This window comes from Otolemur garnettii, unplaced genomic scaffold (genome assembly GCF_000181295.1).
Source record: "Otolemur garnettii isolate 467f Iridium unplaced genomic scaffold, OtoGar3 scaffold00114, whole genome shotgun sequence".
In the NCBI taxonomy this organism is placed as follows: domain Eukaryota; kingdom Metazoa; phylum Chordata; class Mammalia; order Primates; family Galagidae; genus Otolemur; species Otolemur garnettii.
In genome coordinates, this window is record NW_003852509.1 from 6,161,924 (window position 1) to 6,173,742 (window position 11,819).

An 11,819-nucleotide genomic window follows, 5' to 3' on the forward strand; every position below is an offset into this window, starting at 1 on the left:
ACAGTGTCTAATCTTTTACAACTAAAAAGGGTGCCAAAAAAAGTATACCCATTTTAGGACAGGGAAGAACTGTATTAAATTTGTAATCCCCTAGTCATGTTTGATTTCTGAAATTACAAGAGATGCTCAATGTGATTTATATTCATCTTTGTTCTCAGTATACATTGAATATTACAATTTCAATACACCTTTTTCCTTTCTTAAAATGTGTATGCATTTTTTGGCATCCTCTGTATTTTCCATAATTTTTTATACTTATATTTTTATAGGGCTGATATCATCATATAAAAATATTTATATATTATCTTTACATAGTTCTATCTGTATATCTAAAATATTTTCTATTAAAATACTATTATATATTATCTGTATATCTAAAAAATTCTATTAAAATATAATATATTCTATTAAAATATCTATTATAATATTAAAATATTTTGGATACTATCAATTATTTTCTCATTTATGAATATGGGTATATGCTTAAAATAATTTTTTTTTTTATTGAATGGTAACTATGTACATTAATGCACTTCTGGGGTACAGTGTGGGGTTTTCACATGCAATCTGAAATACTTCCATCAAACTGGTCAACACAGCCTTCATGTCATTTTCTTAGTTATTGTTTTAAAATGTTTAAATTGTTCACATTCTACTCTTAGAAAGATTCACTTGTACCTCTGTAAGATAAACCTCAGAAGTGATCCCTCCAATCCCCCTCCCTCCACTCATTCCCCCCTCCCTTCTCTCTTCCCCCTCCCCATATTCTTAGGCTATTTGGTTATAGCTTTCATATAAAAAGTATAAATTAGTTTCATAATAGGGGTGTGTACATTGGATACTTTTCCCTCCATTCTTGTGATACTTTGCTCAGAAGAACAAAAATAAATTTTCTAACCTAATATTTATCTAAATATTCAAACACTTCCTTTTGGCTTGTTTTTAACATTTATATATCCATTTGAAACTTCTTTGTGTTCAAGTTCAGAAACAAAGATCTATATTTTTCTAAGTTTCATTGTTTGGCAAACACCAGTGGTTGAATAATTTATCCTGCCCGCCTGACCTGATATGGTTCTTCAGTGGTGTCCTGATGGGTTACTACTCTACGCTCTCTCTAGCCCTTCCTTTTGTTCCATTCTTTACATTTTGATCATTTAAAAGCAGAAATATAATCAGTTTACAGTTTAAAAATCCTTTACCAACTTTTGGTGGCTTTCAGGATGAAATGCAGTCTTATAACAGACACACAATTTAAATCTGACTGACCAATCCAGCCTGCTCTCATTGTTCAACCTCCTGCTTCACTGCCTTTCCTGTCACAGGGTCTTTGCATACGCCACTTCCAAAATCTGGAGTACTCCTGGTTTAGCAGAGTTTGAGCAGACACTACTGTGATGAATTACATTGTGCTGCTCATAGTACTCTATTCTTCTTCTTAAAAATCAATTATCAGAGTATTTAAGGCTATTGAAGTCTAGCGTCACCTGAAACCACAGTCATTATTTTACCTCAGAACTTGGCTAGTTCCTGGGATACAGTAGGCACTCATCAGGAATATTAGTGGGGTGGATAAATGAATGCATAAAGTTTTCATGTCTTGTGGTTATAACAGAAGATGTCTTTTTTGTTAAGAATTTTAAAACAGCTTAAAATCTTCTCTTTAAATATTTATTTCTGATAAATTCCTTTTGTTATTATCTTGTTTTTGTTCTTTCAGGTAATAACAGAATCAATGTATGAAGCAAATTACACGGAGGTATCTGAATTTGTGTTCCTGGGACTGTCAACATCTACTCCAATGCAGCATTTCCTCCTTGTTTTCTCAATACTGTTTTATGTAACAATTGTTACAGGGAACCTTTTAGTTGTATTGACAGTGTCCTTTGACCCTCATTTACACTCCCCCATGTACTTCCTTTTAGGAAATCTTTCATTTATTGATTTGTGCCTTTCTACCCTAACAGTTCCTAAGATGATTTCTGACCTGTACTCTGGGCACAATACCATATCATTCCAAGGGTGTGTCATCCAGATATTTGTCCTTCACGTCCTGGGTGGATCTGAGATGGTGCTGCTCATAGTCATGGCACTGGACAGATATGTGGCCATATGCAGGCCACTCCACTACCTGACCATCATGAGCCCACGGTTATGCATTTTGCTTCTGTCTGGTGCTTGGGCTATTGGTCTCATTCACTCAGTGGCCCAGTTGGCTTTTGTTGTCTATTTGCCTTTTTGTGGTCCCAATGAAATAGATAGCTTTTACTGTGATCTTCCTTGGTTCATCAAACTCGCTTGCATAGATACCTATAGAACAGAGTTTGTGGTTACTGCCAACAGTGGGTTCATATCCACAGGCACCTTCTTCTTACTGATTATCTCCTATATCTTCATCCTAGTTACTGTACAGAAACGCTCTTCAGCTGGTTTGTCCAAGGCCCTCTCAACTCTTTCAGCTCACATTACTGTGGTAGTCTTGTTCTTTGGACCATGCATCTTTGTTTATATGTGGCCATTTCCCACAGTCCCAGTGGATAAGTTTCTTGCCATTTTGGACTTCATGATTACACCCATTCTGAATCCTGCCATTTACACTCTGAGGAACAAAGACATGAAGATGGCAATGAAGAGACTAAGTAGTCAGCTCCTGAGTCTGAGGAAGATCTCCTAAGTTACTAATGAGAACACAAGTTATTTAGCACATTTTCAAACATTTCTAAGTAACATAAGGGCTTAAATAATTATACAAAATTTGAGGATTAGCTGAAAGACATGTAAAGTGTTTGATATTTATATAATCTTATTGGACAGAGTGTGTCAATTTTTCTAAGCACAGGAGGTCAGAAAATTTTAGATGGTTTTGTACAACTTTAAAAATAATGGATATGATTACATATTCAAATTTTCACTTGTGAATAATTTTTATGACCTTTAGGACTTTCAAATCCAGACAGCACACATTATTTTTGTATAGCTTATATTTTTAGTAGTCTATAGATAATTCCGAAAGTTTATGAAACCAAGGGCATAGTACTGGAGTCACAGAAACCCTAACAGAGGTTGGCATTTTTCATTTGTGGATTAGAAGACTATCTCATAAAAAGATAAATTAGCTCTCACCATATTTATTCCTTTGAAATAAAGTGCTATTTTGAATTAGTTTTTATGTTCATTACCTTATTACTTATATTGAAAAATACTGTTATCCATTGTAAAAGACATATTTTCCCGATACTTTAAAATACTTTTTAAAAATTGAATATTTTGTAATATTCAGAATAGAATATTGACTATGAGGTTACATTAAATTATCACCTTAATTCTACATTCAATTGTTTTGAAACTGAGTTAAGGATCCCAGGAAAGTTTAATAGAAAGTTTATGAAAAAGCATAGATTACTACCTTAGAATCTACTGATAGTATGACTTTAGATATTGGACATTCTAGATTTAAATTAATTAATTTAGGGTTAATGTAGTTAAACTTTTGAAAGAAGTATGAAATATTTTTCTCTCATCCATTTAAACTCAGGATATGAAGAAGTGAATTTATATTTTATCTGAAAGCCAAAAAGCGTGTGAGAGAGAGATAAGAATTTAAGACCCGGAGGAAGAAAAAACAGAGTGGGACAAGGTAAACAACAAAAGACGAATGAGGGAGCATTGACATATGTTAGGAAGAGAGGGAGAAAGAATTGATGCAGAGTTAGTGTGTGTCTTGGATTTGACCTTGTATTTGACCTGTGATTGTCCCATCTTCTCCAGTTGGCCTAGGGCTTGGAGATTTATATATTAATTTTTTGCACACATATTACAATTTTTGAAATTTTGACTTTATGACTAAATGAATGAAGATTCTTTACATATCAAATGGATGTTGACCTGATCAATTCATGGTTGGCATTATTATTATCTAACAACTGCTCTGTCTAAATTCCTTGCTGACAAGCTTTCTCTAATAATTTATCTTATATAATACTTTTTTTGCTTATGACATTAGTTTTGATCATATAGTGCCTTATTGGAGTTATTTTTAAATGAGTTAACTTATAAGTATTAAATATTTTTGGTTTTATTTCAAAATTATAAATATTAATATGATATACATAAAACAGAAGGTCTTTGGATTCCTTAGTCATTTTAGAGAACATAGCATGTTTCCTTTGATTTTATCTGGTATAGATAATAATCCCCCCTCCACACATTTATTACAAGAAAGAGAAGAAGCAAAATCCCCTGAGGTTATTAGAGCATTCATCTTTATTTTTAATATGTATCTTTCAAGGATAATTACACTGTTTCACACATGACCTAGACATAAATGAAGGAACAACATTCTCTCCAGATTGTGGTTGATTCTGTTTTATTCTGAGTGTCATGGGGAATGCTTGATGATTACTTTACTAGTTGTCTCTCCAGATAAATTAGGTAGAATGCTTACTAATTGAAAGACCAGTTTACTCATTTGTAAAAGTAAAGATAACAATACTCAATTCACTGGCTTTTGAAAAATATTAAGCGAAGACTAATGTGACATGCTTTGTTCAAAGAAATGTTTATCATAATAAAAAATTCCAAGATGTGTTGGTGAGTGTTGAAGTAGCAGCATTAATATAATAATCATTTATGTGTTATTATTTTCTTAGTCATCCTTGAGCACAATCAAAATCATGGTCATGAAATCTGACTGCATTTCCCATAGATAATCATGTTGCATTCACTGGCCAATAAATGATTGTGAAATCAAGTAGAGTCGACACAGACATTTCATCTGGACATGTACTACTTTCATCTGTGAATTAGGGATACTTCTCAGGCTAGAATAACAGGACAGGTTGCTAATTTAGGGAGTTTACATTGAACATTCTGATAATGTGAGAGACTCTGTAATACTCACTGAAATCCACATGCTAGCATAGTAATCTCTTCATGGCATTTTTAATCTCTTTATTTCTAAGGGTGTAAATGGCTGGATTTAGGAGAGGTGTTATGACTGCATAAAATACAGCAAGAAACTTGTCCACCCAGGTGATGCTGACTGGCCACAAATAGATGAAGATGCAAGGTCCAAAGAATAATACCACTACTGTGATATGGGCAGTGCAGGTAGAGAGAGCCTTGGATGCTCCATCCTTAGAGTGAAGGCAGACAGTAAACAAAATATGAGAGTAGGAGAGCAACAACAGAATGAAGCAAATGGTTGCCAGTACTCCACTGTCAGCATTTATCAACATTTCTAGAATGTAGGTGTCTGTGCAGGCTAGCTTGATCACCAATGGAATATCACAGAAAAAGCTATCCAGTTCCCTGGGTCCACAGAAGGGCAACTTTACAATCACAACTAGTTGACTTATTGAATGCAAAAAACCAATGATCCATGATGTCGTCACTAACCCAATGCACATATGTCTGTTCATGATGCTGGAGTAATGGAGTGGCTTGCAGATGGCCACATAACGGTCATAGGCCATTGACACAAGCAGCACCATTTCAGCCCCTCCAAAGAAGTGTCCAAAGAAAATTTGACACATGCACCCTCCAAAGGAGATGGTCTTATTTTCCTTGAGAAAGTCTGTGATCATTTTAGGGGTAGTGACTGAGGAAAGGCAGAAGTCAATGAATGAGAGATTGGCTAACAGGAAGTACATAGGGGAGTGGAGATGGAGGTCAGTAATGATTATGACCACAGTAAAGATGTTGCCTAAAATGGTGATCAAATAAAGGGAAGAAAATATCCCTAGGAGAAAAGCCTGGAGCTCCCATGAATCACAAAGCCCAAGGATAATGAATTCAGACACCACAGATTGATTTACTTCTTCCATTTAGTCCAGTTTGTTGTAAATTCACCTTTTAAAAAAAAGAGAAGTGATATCAGATTTTCTGAATGAACAATACATGAACTAGGAGAATTTCTTAATGATGACTGACTTTGGAAAAAAATTGGTATTTTCTTGTAAAGTTTAACATTCACATATTCTATGGCACATTAATTTCATTACCATCTACGTCCCAGGATAAACGCTTGCATATGTGTACAAGGAGAAATTTATAATAATGCCCATTGAAATATTGTTCAAAATTACAAAAAACGCTACATAAAATCATATAGAAATATCTTAGCAAAAAAGTTTAAGATGAATCCATTTAGCACAATTCTTAGAAGATGAAAATCAGTAGAAAACTAACAGTAAACTTTTCAAGGTAAAATATTACTATATGAGTGACAAAACTATTTATGAAGTAAAGAGGAGAAAATGTATGATATATGTAATCTCAGAGGATGGGAGGGCCAAGCGGGCATTAAGATGAGCACATAGCATACAATCACATTATAAATTTAGTTCTTGCATTGTGTCATGTTTTCATAGGTGTAATTTTATTAATGAATGAATAAATATATACATAATGGGCATGAAAAATAATGAGAATATAGTATGAATCAAGAATTATAGTCAATTAAATACTGTAGGACTGAGGTAAAATAACAGACTTCTTTAAAAGGGTATTTTGTTTAAGGACTATATGGTAGACAAATAGTTCTGATATATAAATTGAAAGTCTAGAAAATATTAACACATTACTGAAAGTCAGGGATTGTTTCATTCATAAATAAATGAATAAGTAAAAAAAATAATAGAGGCCCTAATGCAAGTCTTAACAAAATGACAAGATGTTTTTCACCAATGAATGTACACAACAAAGTACCCGAGTAAAACCATTCAAGGAGGAGGTGGTTAGCTATCTGTGAAAGAATAAATGTTCCATGAATAAGGAAATCATGAGTATCAGAGATAAATATTCTCTGGTCATGAAACTCAAAGCTTACATAATCTATAAGAAATTGTTCATAGCCTGAGATATACTACAGCCACAGTGACTACTGAGGTTGAGTCTTCAGTGTAGAATACTAAAATGCATTTGGAAGCCCATTTTGCCTGACATATTATAGTCCTGTAGAACACATTTCTGATATTAAATTTCTAATTCAAAACAAGATGGTTTCTAAGAAATTAGTGTCTGGAAATCTCTGCATTAGACTAAAATGGACCAAAGTCTGTCGTGAAGACTAGGAGAGGGCCTAGCAACTTGAGATTAGAGTTTAGTTTTAGAAATGAGAAAGTTGTTGGCACTCAGAGACTCCACATACAATTATCAGTTAAATAATTCCTTCATTTCCACAATATCAATGGGAGCAATTTCTACTGTCTCACCTGCCTTAGACTAAGAAGCCATGGAATCTGAAATACATCATGTTCTCCCTAACTATCACTGGCAGAAGATTTTCTTTTGCAATGTCAGGGTGAATGACATATACAATCCACTTAGATTTAATACCAACAATTTATAGAAACTTTGTCTCTAAATTACTCATTTTGCTATTTAAATTAACTCTTTAAAAAATCTAATTCTGTCAAGTGGAAAATAGATTTATTTTCTTTTCACTTCTTGCTTTCCTAGTTCCCATTTCCTTTTCTTTTTCTCTCATCTCCCACTTTGCAGTCTCCTTTTCCTTCTTCTTTTTAAAATATCTATATCTCAAGGGATTTTCTACAATGGATCACTTATCTCCAACAGCCATGTCTATTTCCTGATGAATCATCTTTATAGTCATTTATCAAAGTTGGGAAATTGCTAAGTAATTTTCTAAAATTTCTACTTAGGAGGATGTTCTCCAAATCCATCCAGATACATAAAAAAATACAAAGCCTTCATCTTTCTTTATGTCTGGATAGTGTTCCATTGTATACATATACCATAGTTTATTAATCCATTCCTGGGTTGATGGGCACTTGGGTTGTTTCCACATCTGGGCAACTTTGAATGGAGCTATGATAAACATTCTAGTGCAAATGTCTTTGTGGTAAAATAATTTTTTTTTCTTCTGGGTAAATACCTAGTAATGGTATTCTGGGATCAAATGAAAGATCTACTTTTAGCTCTTTGAGAATTCTCCATACTTCTTTTCAAAAAGGCTAGATTAGTCTGCTATTTCACCAACAGTGTACAGGGTATCACAAGAATGGAGAAGAAAGCATCTAAAGTACTCAATACTAATATGGAAAGTGTACATGAATTACACACTTACATGAGAGAAAAACACAAATTCAATCAGGAAGGAAGGGGGAGGGGAGAAAGGAGGGAGTTTTGTAAGCTCTCCCCTAATCTGCACAATGTAAGGATATATGGCACACTTCTTGGGAAAGAACTCATACTACAACTGGATTTCACCTAAATATTTTCTTGCTGTGTACTGGGTACTTCAGATGAAAAAGAAATAGACTGTAGGTGCTACAAATTATACAAAAACTCTAAGTCTGCTTTTTCACCTTATTACTTATTTTGAAAATTGTTAGTATTATTTCCGTTGAATTACAAAAGAGAAAGTATTACTAATAAAATAAATAGTATTGATAGCAATATTAATAATACCATTCTAATTAATTTTAAAGCATGTTCTAGAGAGGAAAGATTAATCTCTTGATTCCAAGAGTATATGTTTATAAAATAAAATGATGTAAGGGAGAAATCATCAATCATAAATCATCAATGAGAAGAAACCTTAGGAAGATAAAAATGAAAAAGGAAATATGAGCATTCCTATTTCTTGTTCTCTTTTTTAAAGTCTATTTCCTTTTTGAGCTGCTAATTTCAGGGATGTGTGAAAACTAAGTCCCTCTTTGTCTCCCTGTGTGCCAGAAAATTTCACTCACATTGTTTAACTCCAGTATCTCCATTGTGAAGAATCTCTTAATGTAATAAAGGAAGGGAAGTAAAAGACAAGTTAATAAATGTATGGAATATAGACTGTATCTTACCAGACAGACCATATTTTTTCCCATGGATTAAGCATTGGCAGTATTTTAACTAATGTTTGATATAAAATCGTATTGCAGCAAAACCAATAATCCATTTTCTGTCAAGACCAGTGTTCATAGGAGAGTGGGATGCATATATTCCACTGCAGAGTAGCCTCTGGGGTGAGAAACTTTCAAGCTACCTGTATCATTGCCCTCTGAGACTTCATCATTTCTGCGTTTCTCTGAATTGAGAGTATCACTTGATGGCGTGCCTTTGGTTAAAGTCAAAGACAAACAGACCTGGTGAATATAAATATAAAGGCTCTAACAGTAAAAGTTAGACACAGTTTTCAAATTTTCCTTTGTTTATATTTTTAAAGGAAAACGTTATTTCAGAACTGACCTGCCATTTTAACCCTGGCAGAAACCAGATGACTTATGTGGGTGGAAGTGAATGACACACAGAGGGAGAAGAGCTTGTTACTGATGCAGCCAGTTTGCCTATGACACAGCAGCCTGTCTTGAACAGCTGCTTTTGAGGGATTTCAATGAGCAGTGGTGAAACAGGTTAAGGTCTCAAATATCTCTGTGTTTATATGAACAATGTACTATGTTAAGTAAAAATATTACTATTAATATTCTTCTAAACAGCAAAGCAATATTGGAAGCCTATGCTTTATTTTGATATCATTTAGAAAGTATTATGTAAATTCAGTTTTACTGTTCAAAATTTCAACACCTTAGATTTTAAGAAAGCTATATGATAGAATGTATCTATCACCTTTTTACTGTTACATTTTTCACTAGAAATAACTTTTATACAGATTTTGGGGGATTTGTTTCAGTTTCTTTCCATGTGATTACATGATAATATGTGCATATGTCAAGATATATCTATTTGGAGGAGTCCTCTTTGTCTTTGAATTACAATACAGATATCGCCCAGTTTATAATGGGGTTACATCTTCATAAGTTTATCACAGATTGAAATAGTATAAGGTGAAATTCATTTGATAGCTTACATGCTTAATTTAATTTCATTAGCATGAAGTTAGGCAAAATTATCTAACACTAACCCTATTTTACGATTAAATATTATCTCATGTAATTTATTGAATACTTTACTAAAGAGAAAAGTAGAATGGTTGTATAGTTGCTCAAATAACAGTTTTTACTGAATGCATACATAAAGTTGAAAAATTGTCAAGTCAAACTATGTTAAGTGGGGACCATCTGTATATGGAACAGTATTTTAATATCCAATTTATTTAAAATCAGTTCATGCTTAAATATGTTTCATTGAACGTAGTGGCTGCTTTTAGAAAGGTAAAAAGAAGAAGAGAATATAAAGTATTTTCCTCACACTTGAGTAATGGATGCTTGGGCTTTGGGAAGAGAAGGAGCCACAGAGATAGGATTTTTGGGTTTGACACTAAACATGTGGCTAGTGTTGAGCCTCCTGATCAGCTATGCTAAAGTGTGGACAAAAGGGAAGATTCAGGTCTTAAGACGTAGCCTAGAAATATCTCTACTTACAAGTATAGTTTATTATGTGTAAGTAATGAAAACCATAAAAATAAATAGTAAATAAACTATTTGGGTTCCTTTGTATGAGTATTCTTGACAATCTGAGGATATAAATATGTAAATATAGCAACTATGGCTGGGATGTCCAACCTTTTATCTTTTCTGCTGCACACTGGTAGAGTTGTCTTGGCAACACTTCAAATATCCAAACACTAATGAAAGCTGATGAGCAAAAGAAAAGGTCCAAGCATATTTTTTGTAATATCTGACAACTCAGATAAGCAAAATCGTCCTCAAATAATCTGCTCATGGCACATAGGCTGCAGATTGGACACCCTGAACTTTGACTATGGAGGGAGCAGAGTCACATACCTTTTCTCAACTCTACATAAGCTCCTCAAGAAAGACCTGCTTTGAGTACAGTTTATCTACAGAATGTCTTCCTACTGTTTACTTTCTTTTTCTTCTAATTTTAGAGAATTTGCTAAATAAACATTTCACCAGTCCTGAGTGATGGGGGACTCTGGAAAGGTTCTTAGAATTTACCCAGGCTTCATAGTTGCTATCATTCTGCTGAAACAAGGTCTGTATATATCCCAGGGGGTAAATGAGCTTTGTATTTAGCTTTACCAAGTAAGAAGTGTCAAAAATCAATCTATTCATTGTGGGAAGTGTTAGTTTCATTACTCTTTAAGAGGGAGAGGGAAATGTTAGTTTTGTTTCTCAGTAGATCTTGTTCAACTATCCCCAGGTTGAAGCTGAAAGGGTGGGAGCTTTAGGTGCCCTGACTGAGAAAAATGAGCATTTATGTAGCAAAGACCGCTGGATTTATGACCTGCCTGAAGTGAATGAAATTAGGTAGATGAAAGTGATTTCAAAGTCTGAGCACTATGAATCATGATAAGGATGAAGCAATACCTTCCGTGTTGTATTGATAAACTCATTAAACAGGGATTTTAATTTTTTATCATCTACCACCAGACGTTGCCTCAAAAGATATAGTCTTGGGCTGCACCTGTGGCTCAAGGAATAGGGCGCTGGCCCCATATACCAGGGGTGGCGGATTCAAGCCTGGCCCCAGCCAAAACTGCAATAAATAAATAAATAAATAAAAATTAAAGATGTGGTCTTAGTGGAATGAAAGGTTTATTCTAGTCATCTTGGACCTGAGCATGGTTTTCCTGGGACAGTAATGCAATTGTCCAGCCTCATCCTGAGATACTTGTAAACATCTACAAGTGACAGAGGAGGCTTCCTAGCCAGTGGATCAGCCACAGGATGTGAAGGTGATGATGTAAACTTAACTAACAGCTTGATGTGGCTAGCCAAGTAACCACATAGTCTTAGCTGGGACATGAGAGTGAAAACATATGTGCACACACTCCAGTATCCTTGAGTCTTGGAAAATTACCCTGAGGATTTATATTATTCATTACATGTTCAAGGTGAAAGAACAAAGTGAACTATGGATAATTATGTATGCAAATGAGT

At 34.1% G+C, this 11,819-nt stretch overlaps 2 protein-coding genes across 2 annotated transcripts; one reads left to right on the forward strand and one right to left on the reverse strand.

Annotated features, from left to right (window-relative positions):
• Nucleotides 1–1,735: 1,735 nt before the first annotated feature.
• LOC100957976 (olfactory receptor 4F6-like) lies at nt 1,736–2,674 on the forward strand. Its single transcript, XM_003797289.1, has one exon. It carries the CDS (start codon nt 1,736–1,738, stop codon nt 2,672–2,674), a length of 939 nt encoding a protein of 312 aa, XP_003797337.1.
• Nucleotides 2,675–4,913: 2,239 nt separating this feature from the next.
• LOC100958297 (olfactory receptor 4K3-like) lies at nt 4,914–5,825 on the reverse strand. The gene has a single exon (XM_003797290.1). The coding sequence runs from the start codon at nt 5,823–5,825 to the stop codon at nt 4,914–4,916; it is 912 nt and encodes a 303-aa protein (XP_003797338.1).
• Nucleotides 5,826–11,819: the final 5,994 nt, after the last annotated feature.

Coding starts and splice junctions, on each gene's coding strand:
- LOC100957976 (XM_003797289.1), top strand. CDS start 1,736: ATGTATGAAGCAAATTACACGGAGGTATCTGAATTTGTGTTCCTGGGA.
- LOC100958297 (XM_003797290.1), bottom strand. CDS start 5,825: ATGGAAGAAGTAAATCAATCTGTGGTGTCTGAATTCATTATCCTTGGG.